Raw genomic sequence first — 24581 nt, 5'->3', positions numbered from 1 at the left:
AAATTGGGAAATTTATTTTAATTGTAGTGTACATTACAGGATATTTTGCTTAACAAATAAGGGAGTTCATGACTAAAGGCTAATAAACACAGTGAATACAGAAACCCAGCCACGAAGAAAGTAATAGTGGTAGGCAGAGGAACCCTGCTAAATCTGATCATTGAAAACAAAGCACGCAACTCCCAACACCAACAAATAAAAATGTTTAGCCAGTTTGCCCTAGTGGGAAATCCACTGATATAAATCAGCCAAACCTCTGTCCCTACAATGCCTTGCATACACAAGAGATGACTGCTTAAAGGAGTGTGAAGCTAATTTAGGGGATGCAAGGAGGAAAGAATTTGGGGATTCAGGGAGAAGATTAGGATTATGTAAATCTTGCTCTGGAATGTTTGAGATGATTGTAGGAATGTGCAAAATTTACATGATATTTAGGGAAAGAACAAAAAATAGGTAAAAACAAGTCTGGGAAATGGAGAAAAAATCAGATTAAAAAAGCTGGTGACATGACTAGGTTGCTGATCAGCACGCTTGTCTGACTCAGCTGGACACTGACCATTGCAGTCTCTTCTATATTCTTACTGTATTTAATTTCTAACTGTTCTCTCTGTACAATTGTTCTATGTTCTGAGCCTGTTGTGTGTTTACATGTGTCCCTCCAATGCTCACATGCTCAGAGACATCACCCTCTTGAGGATATCTTGCTGGAGACGTGGCATTGAAGCTGCCTTGCACATATTGGGCTGGGACAAGAAGAATCCCACTGGTCCCAATGTCCACTGGATTTGGTGACCTCCATCAGTAGCAGTAGCAACAGGAGAATTTCAAGAAAAAGAACCACAGTCTCTCAATTTCTTAACATCAGAGCATAATCAAGTGACAGGCAGTCTAAAATACATACCTTTAAAAATTACTTCCATATAACAAAAATTTGGCTGGTAATACTTACTTTTTTAGTTTTGCTTCCCTGTGAAAGCAGAGAGTCTTGTCCTATTTTTTCTCTTAGTATATCAGGCTGTTCTTCCATGGTCTGAATTTTTTTCTCAGTCATCCTCTGAAAGGCATCGTCATTCACACTTCTCCGTAGAAAGATGTTTTCTTCTCTGTTAAACTTTTCAACTAAGTTTTTCTCCCAAGCTGCATTACTCTGGGGGTCTTCAAGGGGTGAGTGGCTAATGAGGTCATTTTCTGTGCTGCCTACCAGTTTCACAGGACTACAAGAAAAAAGAAGTCATATATAATAAGACTTTTGCCCTTTGCTTTTCTATCACTCTGGAAAAAGCGGAACATTTTTTCCTTAGATATCAGCTGTAAAGACTGCCTGAATTTCAAAGAGCTACTAAGCCTCTTTTAAGACCCATCTTGCAGATTTAGTCATACAGGTTTGGCTCCCATGCTGTATAAAAAGAGCCACTTCCCAGCAGCGACTGTTTTTGTGTAGGTAGCAAAACTGGCTACAAGATAAACACCTGTAAGCCTGCAATTAACACTAATAAAAAAATGAAGAAGTATTTCTGCTGAGTGCAGCTATGTGATAAGCTCCCTGAACTCCTCTACTAAGCATAAGCTGTATTTCTGACAGTTCCAAGGCCTGTGCTGTTTGCTCAAGACAGAACAGTTGCAGCAAATAAGGGGGATGTATAGACTACAGGTTAGTAAGAATCAAAACAGTGGGGTTTGATCTTAAGAGGATTTGAATTTAAGATAATGGAGCTTGGAGAGCTAGGATAGGATGTGGGCTGAAATCCTTGAATGGAGAAGGGGAAAGAGAAGAAGACTGGGAAGGCAGAGAGCCTAGCTGTGAGAGTGATGAACACTCCTCCAAATTATTTGACAAACATGGCTGCTTATTACCCAAAGTAAGTATGGGAATCCTTGGTCTATATCCATTAACACTGTGTAACTCATTTAACAGTTCACTGCAAATGTCATAATGCCAGTGCAGGATGTAACAAAATTTCAGTATTTAATTAGAGAAAGAGATAGATGAGTTATTGAGTAAGGTATTTTTCACAAATCGTTACCAGCTTTAAGTTACTACAATTCTCAAAATGCATCTTGAAATAAATACCTTTCAGTGTCAACACCAAAATTTCTGATACTATGTCCTTTAATTGTTTTCATCAATTCCTCCACAGTAGGTAAATCTAAATAATGAGAAATAAATATAAAATAAATTAAGTAACAACCTAGAAAAAATATTTGTTGCAAGGACATTTAAAAATGTTTCGTAAATGGAATATTATAGATATTACTATCTCACTTGTTTTACAAGATTATACAATACATGCCTCCCTTTGAGCTATTTACCTGAATCAACAGTTGACATGTTTTTTGTATAGATGTCATTATTTTGTGAACTGCTTTGCCCTAAGCCTTCTGAGACTGCCACTGCAGAATTGTGCAGCTTCTGTTCATCAGTGTCTCCCAAAGACTGACCAATGTGATGATACGCCTGGTGTAGTGCTTCCATGTCACTGGTGGTTTGTCCACAGGAAGTACCTGAAAAAAAAGCAGACTTGTAAGAGACACTACTGGATTTTCTCTTTAGGGAAACATCCCTCTTGAGCCTGTGTTTCAGTTACTAGCTTGGTCTATTATGTAGGGATATCATTTACATTAAAAAAAAAAATTAAAAATCTCATTTTTCCTATAAAAAGAAACAGCTGCCAAGTTAATTAGTGCCTACTAAACTGTCTCATCTACAGTTTGCATTCCTTTCCCCCATTCTCTCCCACCTCAATATTTTAACACTACTAAAATTAACATTATAAAATAATATACATACACACAATATATAAAATTATATGACTATTTTAACAGGTGCCATCACAGTCATAATCTGAATATATGTGACCTGTACCACTGTGCAAAGTTTGATAAGAGAATGTAATTAATAATTCAGTTCAGTGCTGTCAAAGAAAAATTATAGATATGAGAAATAACCAAAGGAGATGGTATTTAAATATGAAATTGCAGCATCAAAAGCTACTTTGCAATAACCAAGTGTAAAAAGGGATCTTTTCAGCAGAAACATCACTTTTTCCTGAAATGTTTCCTCATGTTTCAAGATTTATTGGCAAAAGCCAAGGGCTTCATGTTCCCCAATAATCTAAGAACAAATGAAGACACTGGAGTCACCTATTTTAATAAAGTAAGATTTAAGGTTTTGAGTTTTGTTATGTGGTGGGGTTTATTTGGGTTGTGGTTTTTTGTTGGTTTTTTTCGTTTGTTTTTTTTAAAGTACCTCTTACCTGCTTCATTTATTTCAATTGCACTGACTTCTTCAGGCTGATCATGTTCACCTGGAGCTACATCTGATGTTTCAATGGCCTTCTGAAGTTCTACAGTGGAATCTTGTGAATCAAGCAATACAACTGAGAAGATAAATGTTAAAGAAAACACAAATCTTATTTATACTTCATCACATTGGAATTAAAAGTATACCAGAGCTTATCTTGATGTCTTAAGCATACAAAAAATACTATGTAGATTATTTTATTGCCATTAATGGAAAACCAATGAACTCTGATTACAAATTTGAGTTCTGAGGAGATGCAATAAATATAAAAATACATTGATAATCACCTTTAAGTGTTAAAAGTAGATTATTTTAACTATTTCAATTCAACATATTTTCATTAGAACACAATATAGTAAGGTGAGAAATACCAGAATAGTAAAAATAAAGTAAGCACGTTTCAAAAAGTTACATTTAGTCTTCTTCTACGGATCAAAGTTTATATTTTACCTTTAGCCAGCATGCCAGTGTTTGCTTCTTCCTAACAAAAAAAAAAAACAAAACAAAAACCCCAAACAATTACTTCTTGAACATCAGGGGAAAAAAAGAAATTGGACAAACTTTAGAAGTTGGTCCAATACCTAAAAACAGTTTTTAGAACTTAGAACTAAGCAGTTATTCATTCCCCAAGAATAGGCACTTCTCTAAAACCCTCCCTAGGATGCCAGAAAGTTCACAACATCCTGTACTCTATAAACCTTTTCACAAGTGAACAGAAATTAAATGCTCCTCTGCACAGAGGAGCATTTTTGCAGCTTTCTGATTTTCTTTCATTGTAATTTGAGAAAAGAAAGTAGCAGCAAACACATTATTTACAATTCTATTCTAACATTTCAAACATTTATTAGATATACCACTCTAAGAAATTTACTTAAAAAGAACTAAAAACCAAGTAAGTTTACCTAGTGAAAATGAGTACATGGTGCTCTATAAATTTCTTTTGAAAAAAAAACCTAATCTGAACATGTGCTCTAGGGATGCACCTATGTGCTCCAACCACATGTGCTATACATCATAACACCTGACTAAGCCAGCTGTGCCCTCACAGCTCATACAGTGAAGCTTTGTGGGTCCTCTGTCCTCCTCTGTACTGAATTACTTCCAGTAGTCTGTGTCACTTGCACATCACTAGCTCTGAGAGATTAATCACTAGCCATTCTGAGGCTGAGTTTCCACCTGAAATCATCATTTGTGCACTTCCACCCTCATTTCTTAACTCAAAGGAGGATTAAGCAGGAAACCCTGTGAAGAACTTAACCCTTTCTATGATCTATCGTATCATTCACACAGGAAAGTGCATATCCTTAATAGAAAGATATAGTCTGAGGGCCACTATATTCTTTCTGACAGTATGTATCATATAAAGGTTTACTATATTTAGTTACATACTGCAGAGCTTTTAAAATTCCTGCAAGTAATAGAGACATTTAGCAAGCTATACCTGTTCTTGAGGACTTAAATCAACTTCTGACACGACTTTTTGATTCACCTGATCTCCCTCAGTTTTAAGGGCAGAATTAGTATCTGTTTCTTCTTCAAAATCTTCACTGTAGCTACCTAAAAGAGCAAAATAAACATCAAATAGAATGAATATTCAAGGAAGATAAAGTAGTAAGAGACAGCTATTTCCTTTTCCCCAATGCCCCATCTAAGGACAGCCACTGCTAATGTTAGTCCTTTTATAAGGGCAACGGGAAGTTTCCAAAACTGAGTGTGGTACAAAAACTACAGTTGAAGTCACACATAATACCTCCAAATTCAAAGGATGTGTGCCTTATGATCAGATATACTGCGTCTCCTTAAGGTGCACTTGAACTGACCCCTTTTATTCAATTACTCTCTCTCACTTAGAGGTGAAATGATGCAATTCCAGCCCTGCAGATAAAGTACTTTGTGCATTCACTTTGACAACTCCAGCAGTTTTGAGGCTCAGAATCTGTAATTTGGCTTCTTATGACCTGTTTTAGTGGATCAAGCCACTCTCAAGAATAAGCACTCTTTAAAACCAAGTGTGTCAGAGAACGAACTTTACAAGCAAGCCAAAGGCTTTTCTTACAGTTACCTAGATCCTTTCACAATTTTCACTTCTCTTTTGCTGCATCTTTCCCTCTCAGCTCCTGTGGTTACAGGCTCCAGTGTCTGCATCATCTGTAACACTTAAACCTAGAACCCTTGCAAAACACTGGTTCATAATGTGTTCTTTATGTGTTTATGGTTTACAAATACATCCTCCTTATGCTGGGAAATTCAAGCTTAGCAACAGAAGCTCTCCAAAGGTCAGCTAAATATTTAAAAATACAATCCATTAATTTACATCAATACACTCTATTACATGCCAGCAATGAAGTATGAAATAAAGAGACATAACAAGAAAAAAAACCCCACAAAAATACTGCAGATTACAGAGATTAAACTCAGGCATGAGAAGATGGCACAAAAATACAGATGACAATTAAGGTACTGGAGTAAATGAAACATTAAATCAAACTTCAACAGCAGTTTTTTTGGTTTCTTTTTTTTCCATTTATGATCAATGCAGGGTGTTTACTGCTTTTTTCTTTCCTTTTCTTTTTTTTTTTTTTGCCTTTTGGTTTACAATAGATTAAAAATCCACTTAAGAAAAGAAAAAGCACAGAAGCAAAAGTAAACCCCTTAACCTCTCTGTATGAATAACAGCTGCACAGTCATAACACAAGGACAGCGAAAAAGGCTGATAAAAGAACTACAGGTAAAAGAAAAGATTGTATTACCAGATTTCTCTTCATGTGCAGATTCTTCTTCTTTTTCAGCTTTTTCATTTCTGAGAAATAAATTGAAAATTCTACTCTCTTTTTGCACAGCAAATAAACATACTTTTTTTCTTGGAACTCTACATGCTGATGCTTCTTACAATCAGTAATAAAAGAAAAAATTGTAATTTGTCCAACAAATTAAATCAAAGGTAAGAAAAGTGGTAAAGTGTCAGCAATTATTAAAATAAAGTATTTCCCAGCTAAAAATATCAATCTAACTCTTAAAACCACCCCCCTTCTGCATCCTCTTCAACATTTACACTAACTTCTCAAACAATATTTTTATCATCAAGGGTTGCCTCCTGTTCTGACTGTTTCATTCTGGATTAACAACATAAATTTAACACCCACCTCCCCTTTCTTTCCCCTTTTCCCATAAAACAAAAATTTTGTCCTTATCTAGAGCTTTCCAGAATTCTGCCACTCCAACTCTTTTCATATCAGAAGTTGCCTCTGAACTCAGCATTTTCAGCAACTGCAGCCTGAAATTCCCCTCATCCATTTCTCCCACAGATGTTTGGACTTATTTTCATGTTACTGATTATAAATGGGTTGCCCTAGTCTATGAAGAGTATCTTTCCTCTAGATTAATTTGTAATATCACATCTAAAGGGACACAGAATCTTTCCTGATCCATTTCCTTGTTATTATCAATTGTTACCTCTTCATTTAGTTATTCCTTACAATTAGGAATGTTGTTATTACTACTGAATTACAACTTTTCTTCCCTCTAAATTACCGTATAAATGGTGCTAGTATGACAGAATCATTGGAATCCAGCTCTTTATTTAATCTTGAAAAATCAATAGTAGAGGAAGCTTCTTGTTCTAGCTTGGCAAAGAAGTTCTCTTTTTCTTCTTGTTCTTCCAAGGTATCCAATCCAACTCCCATGATACTTTGATTAGGTCCAGAAGCTAAAACTGAATCTAAATTTCAGAAAAAGAGAATAAACTATGTCTTTGCTGTATGTCCACACAGAATAGCCATAATAGTTAACAACAACTACAGACAGACTTGTAAAATATTAATGGCATCAAATCATCACAAACAAGTACTAGGAGACTTCAGTTCATGACACAGCTGACAGAAGTGAAGAATCCCATCTAGAAATGAATTAAACTGCTTTTAATAGTAACTTATTTAGATCTAGTTAACTCAATGAAATGGTTGGGCTCTCAGTTCTCACCATTTGTTTCCAAGCTGTCTCTACTCAAAGAGATGGCATCTCCATTACTTTTCTGAAGCTGCATCTTTTCCACATCCATATTTTCATGACTTTCTCCCACAGGCTGTGAAGTGTTCCGCATCTTGACAAAATTTCCATTGGCTTCAAGCATTCCTAGGAAAAAAGTTGCAATATTCTTGACTACCACCCAAAAGCTATTTGTATGACACATCAGTCTTCTAGTCTCCTTCCAGAACCACCAGTTTTAATCTCACACAGCAATTGCAAAGGCATGCAGTCTCACATGTCACGTTCACCTAATTTCCACTAATACTGTAAGTAAATCTTGTTTAATTAATTAAGCTATTATAAACATTATCTTCCAATTCTTTGTATTTGCACACATACCTAAAGTTCAGCATGAGTCAAATGCAAAATCTGAGTTACCATCACATTACTCATGAAAGGCAATCTCACACATAGACCCTATACAGAAATTGACATTTCTTTCTTAAACCCCAGTTAATTGTATTTGATCTGCTATCTCAGATCACCACAGATTTTTTAAACTTCCTAAGCCATTGGCTTAGCAAGTACATTTCATTTGTTACTTAAAGGTTATAAGGAAAAAATAGAAATCAAAGTCTCCTAAAAGTCACTGATGAACACCCAGTTCTTCTCTTCTCTACATTTATGGAACTACAACTTGTAGTTGCTCTCCTAATTGTAATTTCAGTGTTGTGAGGGTTCAACATCGCCTTAACAATTCTATGGTGGCTCTCAGGCAGAATGCTGCCATATTTACTTCCCCATGGAAGATTAAAAGCCAGATATTGCAGGACATTCCTAGTTCAAAAACTCCTGTGTGCCTGCATGCAAAGCACACTCGTTTATACTTAGATTCTGAGTAAGATCTTGTTGGAGAAGGGATAGGAGAAAAAATGCATATGCTTTTTATGAAAAGACAATGCAATTATTTAACAGTTCTCACAGAAGGGAACACAAACTAAGTCTGTCTTTTCTGACATGAATAGTCAGTTGATAACACTCAGAATTTTTTGTTCTGCCTGGCCACATGATGTTCAGACTGTAGCTGTGTCCTTGTACTGAACACACCAGAAGGAGTGAAGACACTGACAACAGCTCATTTCCTGCTGCAGGAGACTGCAGGAGATCCATACATCAATAACACTAAATCAGTCTTCCATGTGCTGACCAAGTGCTTCAGCTGTGGGAATCTTCCTCTGCTCTCTACACAGGCCCATACAAATCCCATTTAAACATGCCATAATTGCCTACATCATGACAATGGAAAATCCTTTCCCCTTGGTACTGAAAATGCACTTAGGGTGAGGGAAGGTGGGAAAGTAGGAGTCTCAACACCTTTTCCCTCCCTACCAGGCAGCCCTCAGCATGTCCATGCTGACTGTAAGAGCCTCCTTTTTAAAAAGCAGACTAGGTTTATTTTCTTGATTTTAATGACAAATTGCCCTTGCACATCTTACTGGGAGGCTAAGTGCCTAAGACTCCACATCTTGGAAATCCACATTACTGTATCTAACTCCAGCTCTGTCCTCAATAGAGAGCTCTGAATGACCTGCCTTACATGCAACAAATAAATGTCAGAGACATTGTCTAAAAGTCAAGCTCCACATGTATAGAAATTTAATGCCTAAATAAATATATATTGCTACACTGAAAAGTAGAAAATGGAAAGCTCAAAGTGCTGAACAGAAGTACAAAACTACAAATAGCCCATTTCTCAGGTAGCTGAATGCAGTAATTTGAAGTCATTTACTCAGATGGCAGATGGCACTCTATTCTAGTTATCAAGGCAGCAAATAGAAGTCTGTTTGCAGATGGGTCACAAGTTAGTGTGCTATTAGCTGCAATCTCACCAGACCTCCAACACCCTATTTTTGATTGAGAATATAATAGCAGAATCAAATGCTAATCACAACTGACCTCCTATGCAGAGATTTGCAAGAAAGGAGAAGGGATTATACAACAGTAAAAAACCCAGTTAGAATGCTTAATACAACAAAAGGTTAAAGAAAGTATTTTCCTGTGGTTTTTTTATTTAAATCATTTCATATCCAGTGAAATTTCTCAGCAGATGTGCATTGATCTTGAAGGCTTCACAGGGTTTATGTAAACTATCTAATAATTTTTAAATATTTTGCTAGTCAGGGTTTGAGTCAAATCAGAGGTTTTTTTATAAAGTACCTTCCATAATAATCTGAAAATCAAATACTATCCCAGACCGAGATGCTTTACAGCCATTCTATGCAAATAAGGCTTATGAAAACATACACATACATTTTCTAGAGCTGCATATACACTCTAGAAAACTAACACGGGGAGATGTTCTGTAGTCTACAAACTAGATCACTAACATGATCCAAAGACCAAGTGCCAAATATTTCATTGTCATGGCTTTCCAAAATATTACTGATCTGCTTGAATTTAACACCAGTGCCATGCTTAAAGCAGGGCAAGTTAATTGATGTTGTCTTTTATACAGAAGCATTTAACAGATCAATACTTATAATTCCCACTTACTTGCTGGAGTTTCTTTTCAGATAATATAAAATGACTCACATAAAATGCTGAATCTAAAGTTATACTGACTAAAATAATCCTGCAGATTAAAGTTTAAGTTTTTCATTTATACCAACTGCTGTTTCCATTCCAGGGGCAGCATGCACAAAGCAGCACAGTCATCAGCAAAGGGAAAAGAACCATATCAGTAGAAAATAAGTAAAATGCTTATCTGACTGTTGTCTTTGAAATTAAACTAGTAGAACAATGAATATTAATATTTATTGAGTATGAAATGCAGGAAGTGTAAGAGACTTTCTATTTACTGAACACGCACTTAGTACAGGTGAGAGCTTTTTTCCTGATTTTCAAAGTTATTTCCCCCTTTCCCCAGGCTGACATTCAATACTGTCTGTCCTACTACATCACTATATGTAGTGATATATGATGCTACAACAACTGAGCACAAGTTCACACAATTATTAGTTTCTTCTGAAAATAATAGAAGTATGTGGCAGCTTGGTCAAATGGACAGTTTGCTAAGGATTTTCTATAGGAAACATACTAGTAATACAAGGTTGATACTGAATAAATATATCAAAACACATTTAATCAAATACCAGACTGGGAATCTGAATGGGGACTCCTTTGTTCAGTATTTTCCACTACTTCGGAATGGCTTTCTGTCAGTTTCTTCTCTTTTCTCACTTTAACAAATTTTATTTGAAAATCTTGAAAAGACAAACAGCAGAAACAGACATGCAAGCAAGACAGGACAGAAATTCTTAGTATCCAATTTCTTTTTATCATTTAAGTGACAAAAGCAAGTAGAAAGGACATTACCCAGGTCTCTAACTTGTCCAATATGGGAGACAGTGTCTTGAATCGTAATTTGAACATTCGTTTAAAGCTGAAGAACAAATAGTTTAAACATACCTAGAATAATTAGTGGAATTATTTTAAAGTGTATTTTATACTTCTCAGCAAAACAGGCTATTAATTTAACTCTCTGCCTATTTTCTGCCACTTCTGTAACAAGATGCCTTGGGAAAAAAGACAAACCAGGCAAGAAGTAAGTGTAGAGCGTATTTGTAACATATTTAATCTTATTCTCTTTGTCTTTCAAGAAAGCATGATAGAAATAATGAAGTAACTCAAAATCAAAACCTCAAACTGCAAGCAACATATCAGCTTGGTGTATTACACAAACTAACTATTCAGGCTTTCTTCACATAATGTTACCTCTACACACACCCAAAGAAATCAACTTATACATATGGAAGATGCATTTGTAATTGATGCAGTGCCACACTCTGGGTGAAAGTAAGATTTATGCATTTATTTTGCATTTACTTTGTATAATTATGTTTGATTCATGATGATAAAACAACTTAAAAAATACTAATTCTATTATCTGACAGTCTACTGATTATGTCCTATCTGCAATCAACATGAAGTTTCAAGCCTAGAAGGACACAGAAGGATCTCCACAAAATTTTGAAGCATGCTGACATTATACTTTCCAAAAATTGAATTCAGCTCATTTTCATGTTTGTTAGTATCACAGCAGTGTTATTATTTACTCCCAAAGGAAATTATTTTGCTATTTAGGGGATGCTTACATATAACCTTACAAAAAACTACAAGTCTGAATCATCATCTTCTCAGTCATCCAATGCAGTAACTTACACTGCAATGCTGCTGTGCCATCATCTACTTTTAAGAGGTCTGAGCAATGCACTACACAACATACACACACTGTGAATATTATACATGGCAAAATGGTATTTGACAAAGTACTTGGAAGCACACAAGACAGAGATACACAAGAAAATATGAGCAGTTCTGGAAGCCTATCCACATGTCCTGAATGTCTTACAGTCACCTGACCTGTCATTTTAGGACACCACAAATCCATCTACATGAACTGAAATGATAGCCACATAAACTGCAGAGAAAAACTCAATTTATCCCAAAGGTGGCCAAGGTGGTCTCTGCAAATGGCTCTTTTGACTCTAGGTTAATTGCCCTTCAACTAGATCCTATCTTGCAGGAAGGCATTCATCATAGCACACATTTTGCAACTGCAAAACTGCAACTGCAACCATTTGCAAGTGTCCAGAGTGACAAATATAGCCCTTTCCTCATGGGATGACACAACCAGGAGATCCACTTCATGCCATGGAGTTACCACCATCTTGCCAAGACAGAAAGAGGAAAACTTTCTAGTAGGAATTAAAGGCCCCTCTGCTTGGCAATATTAAAGTAGTAGGAGGGATATGGCTTGTTGTAACTCCTCCACAAGTGGGGTATTCTATGCAGAGTGGTGACAGAGCAGTAAATGAAATAAAACTGATAATCTGTCTGGCAAAAATCATGCTCAGGGAAGAATTCATTGCACGGATCTGGCACGTTTGGCGTACACTCCTATATTCTCAGTTTTGTAATGTCCAGCTGCCAAGATGTTGGATCTTGGAGTAAAAACGCATTACATAGAGATTACTTTCAACTCTCTCCAAAAAAAATAAAACCAGCCCCTCATCAACAGCATGAACATGAATAGGCTAGCTTCTTTTGCATGTAAATTGATTCCATACTGGAAGAACTGGGTAGGGCCACCTTCTGAATGCCTTTCTGTTAAATGAGAATATTTTCTGAAGAGAGACCTTGAAAAATTTATGATATATTTCATACATCAGTAAATTGTAGATCTAGTTTGTTTCAGTTCTAATAGCTTTAACTTTAGTTAACATGCACAGCTGAGAAGATATTCTTAATTTTAAAAATTACAATGGTGGAAATAGTTTAGATGGAACACCTTGATATAATCACATTGTTTCTTATGATTCTGTTTTGAAATTTACTTAAACCACACAAGCTCTGTTCTATAAAACTTGTAATCACTCTGCCCTTTAGGAATCTATTCCATTGTATTTTCTACCATAAGAAGCATCAAAGTTGGGCTGCCTCAAGCATCTCAGAAAAACCATGGAAGCATGCTGAACTTCTAAAGTCACCAGAAAATTTTCTATGATAGTATGAAGAATAATGAGGTCATGTTAACCTCTTAATTCTGACATTGCACAGCAAGAACACTCCATCCTTACATTATTTGAAAGTAAGGAAATCATCGGATCTCACAACTACCTGATAAGAACTTTCTCATATCCATCTGAGTTTTACATCAACATCTTAAAAGGCCACAGACAAATAAGTCCAGCTACCACCTATTAGGATAAAGCCTAAATGGTACAACTGCTGATTAGGGTTTGACTCCTCACTTAAGACAACACTGACAGGATACAGCTAGTCTTAAAATCTGAGACTACCAGGAGTATTTTAACTCTGTCAGATGAAAAATTGATTTTGTAACTTTCTGGTAAGATCCACTTGCAATTAATACAAAAATTAAGATACCACTAGTTACTGCAAGAAGAGAGGAGGCAATCACCCTGTGGAAGCTCACTACTCATAGGCTTTACTACCCAACAAGAAGACAATGTAGAAATTAAAAAAACAGAGGTGGAAAGCCTGCAAATTGATTATATATTTTCTTCCAGAACTATGCGGCCGTGTCAATTCTGAACCAGCAACCATGTCATCACAGCCAATTTTGCCTTGAGCCAGGGTTCTTGGCAAAGGAAATGTTGAGAATACTGAAGAAATACATCTTGGATTCAGCTGGTGTTGAAAAGTTTTTCTGTGCTTTTCCAACCTACTACAAATGTTGCAGTCAGCATACGTTTGTACAAATTGTTATTTTTCCACAACAGTTTTGAAAACAGAAAGCTATAAAAACTCAGTATAAAGAACAGGTTGGCTACAAAACACATATACCACTATTTCTGCAGAGTTCATAAGTTATATTTTCTAATTATTTTACTATTTATAATGTGCTCATTTTTTACAAGTTTTATTAACTCAAAAGCTACAGAAAAAAAATCCAGCAGACAGCTTGCACAGAGCTTGAATATGAAACATTAAAAAAAAATAAATTCTATTTGACTTTTATGCTTTACAAACTTGCACTGTAACATTCCAAAACACTTGAGTGGCATCAGCTTAATCTGAAACCAGGCCTAACACGCAGTATGAGGAAGAACTAGCCTGACCCCCTGTGGCCAAAACATTGCAAAACTGTAAATTTACCACCATCATCCGAATCTTCTTCAGATAACCACCATGGCACTGAATCCTTTTTCTTCTTTTCTTTTCTCCTGGGCTGTCCCAATTTCTCAAGCATGCTGCTCTTTTTCTTTGAATTTCCAAGTGAATCATCTGAAAGAGACTGCATCAATTGCATACAAGATTAAAGAGAGCTTTTACATTTTTACATTGTTTCAGCCACTCAATTCTGGACTTCTGAGTCCAGATGCCTCTCATTACTCCCCACTGTTTGTCTTTTTTGTATATGCATGACAAAATTGATTAAGAAACAATAACTATATTCATGTGCTATAATACTGCATATTTTAATAACCCCACTGCCAGAACTGGATATATTAAAAGTTGACATCTTCAGAGAATATATGTTCAAATGAACTGCATAATCAGTTCTTTCTCAATTAGTTAAGACACATAAGAACTAAAACTCTGACTACACCCCTGAAGATAATGAAGTAGAGCAGAAACAATTTTGCCTCTTTGCTTTCTACATGAACATTATTATTAATATTCTAAAAATAAATGTGCACTAGCAACATTCTAGCTGCCAGCAAATCAGATTTCAGAAATTAATTTTATAGTTTGTATTCGTGGAATACAAACTATAAATGCCAGAGCCATTTATGTCACAGCCAACTGTGTATCAAACTTTCATATGTGTTAATCATCCATGCTGATTTTGACTGATTACTTAAATCAATAGAAAAAAGAATAAAAATCTGTGAGTATGGACACCATATGAATTTAAGTTACTGAAAAGCAACAGGAATGAAAAAACAACTAACTTCTGCTCTTTTCCTTTAATAATGCTCTTTGTGGCCTACAGCAGACTTAGAGCCACAATTAGCTATCCACACATTGAACAAGGAAATTTTCATTAAACTAGTGCACTTCAACCTGATGTTCTACATATTCTTTGTGCAGCAAACTGGGGTTAATGGGAATGAAATACTTTTTACCTAAATTTTTAGCTACAGCTGTTAAAACCAATTGTCTTAAATTGTCTTAAAGAACACGATGCACAGAGTTAGGAAAAGCCTAAATGGTAAGAAACAAAGAATTCACATACAAAATGCACCTGTGATGGGAAAATTTCAAAAGCTTCACTTTTGTAATAGTCACAAATAAGAAAACGTGATAGTATAAACCAAATATTAGAGGCAACAGGATTGTGGATACTGAATATGTATAACACAAGGGTATGTTTTATTAAAACAAGCCTCTGCAGTCCAGTACCTCCTATTACATTAAATACACTGCCATAAAAACCAACCGTTCCTATGTGACTAAACCTTCAGCTTCTCTGGGCTTAACAAGAATATTGAAAAATCAAATGTCAATTATATAAAGCTATAATTTAAGAAAAAATAATAGCAATAAAATATTATTATCTCTGATAAAGAACATCCTTAGAGCTTTCAGTTTGACAAGAGAAAACTAAATGCCTGTCAATATATCTCAGAAAGAGTGCTCTGAGTCTTGCACTTTAATAAAACACAATTTTAATGAATTATGAAACTGCTCGACAACAGAATGTATTGCAATTTCTTGTAGTTGACTCTAACGTAGAAAAAAACAGCTTTAGATGTCTAATAAATATCTCATAAATAACAATTTTCTGACACTAGTCACAACTCAAGTACTAGTGCCATTGTTCTCAAAGGTCAGACTGCCTTCTGCTAGCTAGAAGCACTGACAGGTGCTTGATGTTGTCACTTGCTGTTTCTTTTACAACCAACAGTATCTTCGGCTGCACACGCAGAACTTCAGTGATGCTCATACTTCTCAGGGGTTTGTAACTAAAGAACCTGAAACACCCACAGGTTGTGCTCAAATTCTGGAAACTTTCCATGTCCAGCCATCTTGTCAACTGCAGACAGTAAAGCTGCAGCAGTTGGGAAAGAAATGCTGACACAAAAATACTGGTGTATTTTTCCCAACATGCCAGTTGTCTCAACAGCAAAATATCCTAATTTTTTTTCCTTCCTTTAGAAAAAAGGTAAATTTACACAAAAAGTGTCAGTTGTTTAAACTCAACATAAATAAAAGCCAAAAGAGATAGTTTTAAGAATGAGAGCAACTACATGGCACATTGTCAGCTTACCACCTGCTTTGCATGTGAAGGAACTTAAAAAGGATAGGTATTACAGAACTTGATCTAAAACACTCAGACTTTCATGACCAGTTGTCCTAATTAATTCATGAAACCAGTATTTTTCAATTAAATAAGTCTACTCCAAAATATGCTTTTACTGTACAATAATATGTTCATCTATCTGATTATTTAATAAAAACTTGTTTCTCAAACATGGCTTAATGTGCGGTATTTCTCTTCCAGACACTATTCTACAGATATTCTAATAAGGATGGTATAGCCTTTCCTTTTGAAAGTCTTCCTTCTCAAGTATCCATGATTATCAAGTAGAACAAAGGTTAACTGAAAATACTAAAAACAGACAATGGCTTTTTCACAACATTACTTTGGGTCATCAAAAAAAGGCAATTAATTCACTTAATTGAAGTACTATGCATTAGAAAGAATTTCTCAAGTTGCACCTCCCAAGAGAACATCACAGCCAACACAGCAAACACTCAAAACCTGGAGCTAAACCAATATGACAGATGATGCTGAAGGGAAATCCAATTGACAGTAGGTGAACCAAAACAAGATACTGGTGCTAAGGAGTGGATGGACCTCAGGATCTCAGACAGTGGACAAGGAAGTGTTATGGGAAGAATTATGGATGACAATAGGCTATCACGGCAAGGGATTGGAATAAGCATAACCAGGCAGAGGAAATCATAAAAGGATTTATCCTACATGCAGTCACTGTTATTATACATTTGTCTTTCCTTCTGTATAATGATAATAGTCTAAAAAATCCACTGATAGCTTTTAAAGTTCAGTGGATATGCCAAAAGACTTAGTTTAATCCCCATAAGACCTGCATCATCCAGCTGTATAAAAAGTCTTTCTTTTAACTTCATATGTTTTAATCACATACACACATAGCCTAACTCCAAACACAGATTCATTAAGAATTATTTAAAAGGGAAAAATCCTGCTCCATTTCCTCTTTGAAAGACTTGCTTAAATGATATTAAATCTTCCCCAAACTACCGACAAACAGATTTTACCATTCCCCACCCACTGTGACACTCTCAACACAAACATCACCTACAGAGAGATTTCAAGAAATGGAGCACAGCAGTTTCCCATCTTTCTAATATTAAAAGGCCAAACACTTTTTATAAAAAAGAAAGCCAAGGAGAAGGACACAGCAGAAGATGCATGTGTAAAAATAACAGAGAGTAGATAATGCCATTGTTATTTGGGTCTGTATCTAGTTGGCAAAAAATACAATGAATATTTTTAATAATGGGATTAGCAGTTTGTAAACAGTTTTTGATTGAAATTATTAAAAAAAAATAAAAATACATGAATTGTTTAAGTTACATTCTCTGGGACATTACAAATGCTGCTTAAAATAATTCAACAGTTACTTGGATTTTTTTTTAATGAGTGTTCTTAATGTGGGCAATAGATGAGGAAGAAGAAGAGCATGTCAAATGAGGAATAAAATACCAGAAGCAACCACATGCAGAATTTTGACAGACGTGCATAACAAATAAAAGAATAAAACTCCTTTCTCTTCCCCAGAGAAACTCCCTTTGCAACAACAGTAAGAAAAGAATATTGAAGGAAATGCAAAGACTAGTTTTCTAATTTTACTATCATCAGTAATTTCAGTGAGTTCAAGAGTGCTAATTTAGTTACATAGTTAAAATAAATTATTTTTCACAAGTCATTAAATTGCAACACAGTTTACTTTAAAAAAAGTTCAAGCATACCTTACATATAACAGTGGAAATATTCTCTGACATCACTAGTTATGCTTATATATAGAATAAAAATTTAGTAAAGGCCTTACATAGCAGCATCTATGTTTTAGGGGTACCACACCGTGTGTCTGACAGACAAGACAGCAAGTTCTGAAATTACTAATTGTCTATTTGCATTGAAAAAAAACTATACCTATTCAGGGCATTTAGATCATGTCTGATAATTCTTAGCTTAAGTCAGAACCCACAGACTTCCATGATTTCGCCAGTTTTCAAAACCATGAAGCACTGTGAGGAATTAAAGGACTTTAATTCAAATTTTCTAATGACTACAACATGCTTAATTATTACAAGAATTTTTAAATATAATTCAGTGAGAGTAAGCATTGCACAGAAAAATTAAGAATTTTTTTAAACGTAGCTTGTGTTTATATACAGGCAGAGTTTTTTTATATCATTTTCAATTATACATCAATTTGAAGCTTCTGGTACTAAGTGGCACCAACAATAAAACTGAAACAAAAATCAAGAACCAAGGGCTCTTTCTGAAGATACAATCAGGCAATGACAAAATGTTTATTTAATTACAAAACTGTTCTCTTGATTTCAATACAGCAAAATAGTATGACTTTAACTTAGCAATTGAGACCTTGAAAAGACCCACACATAAGACAGCAATGTTAATTATGTGATGAAAGCACAGCTGAATCTTACATTTCATACTCTTCCATACTCAATTTTCCCCATTTTTTAATAGAGAATACAGATGTGACCTTGCTCTCAAACATACCTCTTTCAGAAACTCTTCAAACTGCTCATCTAATTCTTCCTTTGAAAATCGATAAGCCATATTTTGCAGCTGGACTTTACCTTCCAAACAACTGAGTCTAAAAACTAAAATTTAAAATAAAGTTAATAAAATACATTCTGAAATTGACATAATCTAATGATTTGCTTGAATAGAGCTATAAGTAAAAAAACCCCAATCCAAAACTTGAGAGATGACAAACATCATTCTCCCATCCCTTACAAAACTATTTACTGAATGAGACAATCAGTGCAAATGTACCATGCAAATTCCTGATAAGCAAAATACTTCCAAAACACCAGCTTCAGCATATAATCTTTGAGGGATAAATAAAATATTATTCACTTCAGCATCTTTACATTTTTCTTCAAAAATCAGCTCTCTTAGCAATTAACAAAATTACGCATTTTGTTAATAATCAAACGAAATCTACTGTAGTAGTATTTCCATTTTAAGGGCTTTTAATTCCTTTCTATGTTTCCTCTCCAACACTAGGGACATCTGGCATTGTTAGTTTTGTTTCATCATCTCTGCTGTGCTTTGGATTTACTAAACAATAAATAAAGGCAGATCTTTTTAAGGTTAGGGAATAGCATTTGGTTTGATCTGCCCTGGCACAGAAAGCCAATGACACTAGCCCCAGTCTCCTTCCACTAAATCAGCATCAACTTCTCAGGTATAAAATATGCCCCACAACCAAAAGGCTGCAAAGTTCTTGTGTATCACAGTGCTCAACACATATGGCTGCCTTCAAAACTGCATATGTACGGCAGCATTAAACTGCACTAGCATCTTCCAGGCTGAGAAGTGTGATGTAAACATAAAAGGGCTAAACATTTGCAAAAGTGCTTTTACCGTGAAATAAAACTTCTCCCAGTATGGAGCCCACTCAGTACACAGGACTGTTACCTACCTAATAAATTGATTTTGACAGGCGAGTTGTGACAACTGTTTCCTGCTTTCACTCCTTATCCATCCACAGACCACCCGACACTTTGGTTTTGGCAGTTAAAATAAAAAAAGTTATATAGCAGACTGCCCAGGAGCTGAATTAAGCACGATATCCTTATGTAAGCATTTGGACAATATCTCTGAAAACATGGTAAGGAGATTAAGAATGTTACCTCTCAGGGCACACGTAATCCAGTATCCTTTTATGCTTTCACATCAAAGAACACTTGATGTTAAACGCAGGATGCTTTAGCAATTTACTAAGTGCGCCAGCTACTTTAGCAAGTGGGGAATATTTAATTCTAGCCTTGCAAGAAAAAAACTAAGTGATTCTTCTGGCACTATCCATACTTCTTCCTACATTAGAATGACGGCTTTCTTCTGCCTACCTTATAATCTTTTATAACAACTTTTTAACATCTTTTATAACAACTAACAATACGTAACTTAAAGGACAACAAACGTGTTTACAATTTCAGTAACAGAAGATCATAGGCAAACATTAACCTTAGCAAATATACTTTTCAGCCATAACTTCAGACCTGGCGGCTCACAAATGACTTTGTGCACAAAAGAAAGGCGGCACTTGCTGGGATATATACTACAACACAGCGCAAAAAGCGGAAGTTTTGAGGATGTATGGCTAAACCATGGGGGTGGAGGAAAGCTTAAACAGCCTAACACATTTCACCTAACCTTTTCATCATCCCAGCCGTGACCCGATCTTCCTCCTCCTCCTGCGGCTTTCCCTGGAGTACACGCACGGCTGGCGCACGGCAGTGCTGGGGCTCGGGCCGGGCGGGCAGGGCTCGGCTCCAAGGCCCGACAGGCGCCCCGGGGAGCAGCGGGGGAGGAAAGAGAACGCGGCTCGGAGCCGAGCGCTGCCCCGGCCGCCGGGCGCCGACCTGCACCGCGCCGGGCCCCCCCTCAGCCACGGCCGCCCCGCTCGCCGGCGGCGCGGTTACCCGGGAAACCCTCCCGGCCACCGTCCCGCCCGCCAGCAGGGACCGCGCCACGTGATTCCGCCAAATGCACCGGCTTCCCTCCGCTCTGCTCTGCTCCGCTCTGCCCGCCCCGCCGCGGGACACACGTCATGGGGGAGCGGGCCCCGGCGGCCACGCGGGACGGGAGGGGACGGGCTGGGCGGCATGGCCGCCGCGGGACACGCGGGTCGTGAGGGGATGAGGATGGGGACGAGCCCGGGCGCCATTGAAGGGCGGCAGCGGCGGAAGCGGCCGGCGTGCGGAGCGGCGCCCCCTGGCGGGCTCGGCATGGTGGTGGGGATGGTCCCGGAGCGGCCGGGGCCGGACAGGGCTGGGGGAATTTCCATGAGGGAATTTCCGTGTCCGAGCCTTCGGGAGCCAGCCTGGTGTCACACTCGCACCGCCTGAGCGGGGACCGACCCCCTTAGCAGCGACACAGTCACACGGTCAGAGCAGGTTTCCTTCAGCCTCGACCCCAAGCGCTTCTCCAGAAATCGTACAACTGATCTTTAGGAAAAGCAACAGGGAAAGAGTTAAAATTGTGTTGTATTCCGTAACGCAAGGGTCAAACTCAAAGCATCCCTTCTCGCTTTTTCACAGAAATCCCTTTCGAAAGTTTTCCTAATGTTTCAGCCTTAGATGTCGGCCGTTGTGCTTTTAATGCATTTTAGCACATCCCTGGAAATGTTTAAAAGACGCAGGGAAATTAATGACCCCTGTTTCCCTGACCACTGCCTCTCAAATAACCACAGAACAATTGCAGTTTGTGCTTGCATGTGCTCTCCAGCGAGGGTCTGACAGTTGTGTTTGTTGTGAGAGTCACGTTGCTTCAGGAATTTTTATGCCAGCATTTAGTAAATGGCAAAATAAAACAAGTTCACTTAAGAATACAAATGGACATTGTTCACACACGTACACACACACACACACACATGCGTTTTAATTCTCTGTTCAGCAGACTTGGAAGGAAAAGATTCTGAAAGGAAGTTTTCTTTGACGAGTGTTGGATACTCATTGCAAGTGAGAAACCAGTTAAAGTCTTATTACTGCCTCTCATTTCCTGTTAGCTTGAGAGATAAAGACAGAGCTTCCAATATGGCCTTTATGTATCCCAGATTTTTTAATGCTAGCATAAATTATAGTGTAAATTCAAAGGAGCAAAGAAATATGGGCTCTGTATTTTCCACACAAGTCTATAGGAATTACTTTGCTAAAGGTGCTGCAGCACTTCTTTCAATCAGGCCTATTGTCTGCAGATGTAGTATTATGTTTCCATTTGCGAAGTGGTTTTTTTTTTGTCTTTATGTGCAGCTTCTGCTGCTGTCTGTAGGAAATGTGGGAGCTGATCAAGGACAGAATGCCCACATAAACTAATATACTAGAACAATTTGTTACACACGACAGCCTACAGATGGTGAAAACATCAATTTCCAGCATTTACTCTTTTCTCTTGTCACGTGAAAATGCATGGAGTGAGGCATGAGAATTTAAAAAGAAATATGGAAATTAATTAAAAGAATGCCAGTCATGGTTCATGCCTTGATCCTGCTCAGATTTAAGCCAATGCAAATTTTACTGTTAACTTCAAAGCGATAGCTGTGACATCATTCATTGATCATGAGAGTTACTTCATATATGATCAAATAATCACATCAAGGCCTCAGTCCTTCAAGCTGCTAAAAAACTGTTGCACATTGAAGCTTTTCTGTTTGCAGAAATATGTTCAAAGCGCCTTGCACAAAGTATAGAAAAATGTGCAGAGGGATCAATGCTGTTGGAAACCTCAGTGCCCATATGGGAAAGAAAAAAACCTAAACCACTCTTGATGACTGTGGTGGAGAGGAGGCATTGCCTGGTGTTGAAATGTCATCTAGAGCATTCAAATAACATGCACAATAGCCACTTAAAAGATTTTCATTTCCTTCTAATGCCAACCAGTTGGAGCAGTTTTCTCAAGAGCTCTTAACAGCAGAACTTAAAAAAATGGGAGAATGGGGCTAGCCATGAATTACAGCCAGGAACATGGCAATTTGGGCAGCAGTGCTAATAAAGCAGAAGGATGGATACAAATTCTAAAATAGGTCCTGCTGGACAGAGTTCCAAATTATAAGGTAAATTTCAGGCTCTGCTGATGTGGGTGGGAAGCCTTTGTTGACTTCTATGAAACCAGATTTTGCTGCTGTAATCATTATCTTCTCATTTAAATATGTGGCATGTGCACACATAATACATATGTTTTTTTCTTGCTAAACAGGAAAAATACGAGTCTTCGTGGATTATTATAGTAATTTCCAAAGTTTAATGGCAAAATTAAAAGGAGTAAAATGTCCACACTTCAGTTGTCTGAATTCAGTTTTGTATTGTCCATAAAAGTCAATGGGGAAAAAAATATCAAATAAAAACCAAAAAACCTCTGCTACATTCACTTTGGCTGAAGCATTGCATCAGATAGTATTTCAGTACTGAACTTGCAAATATGTGAAATATGAGATTATGATAAATATTTCACCATATTCTTGGTTATGTTTTTTTAAGGGTTAACAGTTTCCTACGGAATCAAAAGCAAACAAACAGGGGTGGACTAAGAAGTTAAAATTGCATTTTCTGTGTATGCTCACTGTGATGAGACTTCCTTAAGTGGCGATGCAATAAAAGCCCTTTCCAGTATGCGCATCAGAAAAAACAAAAACCTCCTATAACTAGAAATTGCACAGAAAACAAAAATAATCACGTGGAACTGATTCTCTCCATGTGGGAGAAAATGGTAGTCAAACTAGGATTAGTTATAAAATAGTTCACATCAGTATAATTGTAGTTTAAAAGAGCATTTTTAATACTCTCACTTTTGGTTCACTGCAGGTTTCCTTTTGTTTTGCCGCTGATAAGAAGTCCTCAGATCCCAAGGGTTGGATTTTTGGTCGATTCAGTTACAGTAGCCTGAACTCAGTGTCTCACCGTATGGTTTTTTCCATCATGAATTTTCTCCCTGGATTGAGAACTAAATTCTGTGTCATGTTTCAAATTATTCCAGAGACTCAGACTGGTCACAAATCTTATTTCTTTTTGCATCACTTGAAGAGAGCCGCAAAGTTTGGAGTTTGGAAGCTGGGCTGTTGCTGGCTATTTCCCGTTTTCTGGAAGTTAGCAGACACGCACTGTTTCTCATGCTTTTTGAAAATGGATCCTCCCTCTGGCTTATTTGTGTAAATGTTTAATTGCCTTAATGTTGTGCCCTGTACTGCCAAGTTTCCCTGGAAGAGTGCAAAGTTGCTGTAATTACTGGCTGCAGGAATAAATCCTTCACCATCATAGAGGAAACTCTCCTATTGCCAGCAACTGTAAGCAATTAAAAATTCGTTCAAGAGGGTGATTGTTTACAGTCAGTAATTAAAGGTGCTTATCACTCTCTCAGATTAAAGTGTATTTGCAAACACTTAACGCTGCTTTTTGTTTCATTTCCTGATTCTCTCTGAACTTGTTGGAGAACATTGCTCTGCTGTGTAATCCAGCTAGCGGAGCAAGATTCCTTCTGTTGCATTTGAGAAATCCTGAGAAAATTATTATGCAAACACAGATACAAACATGGCTGGTTTGACTAACTGTAGCACTTTTGATTTACTCTAATGATGCTGTCCTGTGCCTACCGTAGGTCCTTCTTTGCCAGTGAAAATTCTCAGTTCTTGGAATCAGGCAACATGCTTACAATACCTACTCTGTGGGACTGGAGAAACAACGGGTTGTTTCCACCTGAGATAATTTGAACTGCAAACCCTCATCTGCCTTGAATATTCTCCTTTGCATATAGAAAAGTTTTGTAATAAGTTTTTCTCTTTGTGCAAAAACACACTGCATGTGTTCTGTTCAGAAAAAGTTAAGGAAAATATTTTTATAAAAATTTCTTGGTGGCTTAGGAAAGATCAAACTCAGAAAATTCTGCAGAGAAAAATTAAGTATTCTGATTTATTAAAATTTTTCAGATCTGTAACATCTTTCATTTATCCTGACAACATATCTGCTTAACACTGGCAGGAAT

At 36.9% G+C, this 24581-nt stretch overlaps 1 protein-coding gene and 1 long non-coding RNA gene across 5 annotated transcripts in view; one reads left to right on the top strand and one right to left on the bottom strand.

Annotated features, from left to right (window-relative positions):
• Window positions 1-20495, bottom strand: part of CEP162 (centrosomal protein 162) — a 41282-nt gene extending 20787 nt beyond the window's left edge. The window contains exons 1-13 of one of the 4 annotated variants that reach the window (XM_015622130.2): window positions 20262-20495; window positions 19528-19705; window positions 18597-18700; window positions 13949-14087; window positions 7280-7432; window positions 6833-7019; window positions 6052-6101; window positions 4743-4858; window positions 3752-3782; window positions 3255-3377; window positions 2311-2502; window positions 2072-2147; window positions 950-1214 (exon numbers count right to left, since the gene is read on the bottom strand). In XM_015622130.2, the coding sequence (XP_015477616.1) occupies window positions 950-1214; window positions 2072-2147; window positions 2311-2502; window positions 3255-3377; window positions 3752-3782; window positions 4743-4858; window positions 6052-6101; window positions 6833-7019; window positions 7280-7432; window positions 13949-14087; window positions 18597-18656 (1392 nt within the window). In that variant the 5' untranslated portion in view covers window positions 18657-18700; window positions 19528-19705; window positions 20262-20495. The other 3 variants (XM_015622132.2, XM_015622133.2, XM_015622134.3) reach the window with 3 other exon arrangements.
• Window positions 20496-20599: 104 nt separating this feature from the next.
• LOC107201991 lies at window positions 20600-23986 on the top strand. The gene is made up of 2 exons (XR_001520506.1): window positions 20600-22659; window positions 23408-23986. It is a non-coding gene; the product is annotated as an uncharacterized LOC107201991 (long non-coding RNA).
• Window positions 23987-24581: the final 595 nt, after the last annotated feature.

The sequence above is a fragment of the Parus major genome, chromosome 3, assembly GCF_001522545.3.
Source record: "Parus major isolate Abel chromosome 3, Parus_major1.1, whole genome shotgun sequence".
NCBI classification, from domain to species: Eukaryota; Metazoa; Chordata; class Aves; order Passeriformes; family Paridae; genus Parus; species Parus major.
This window is presented reverse-complemented; position numbering and strand designations above follow the sequence as displayed.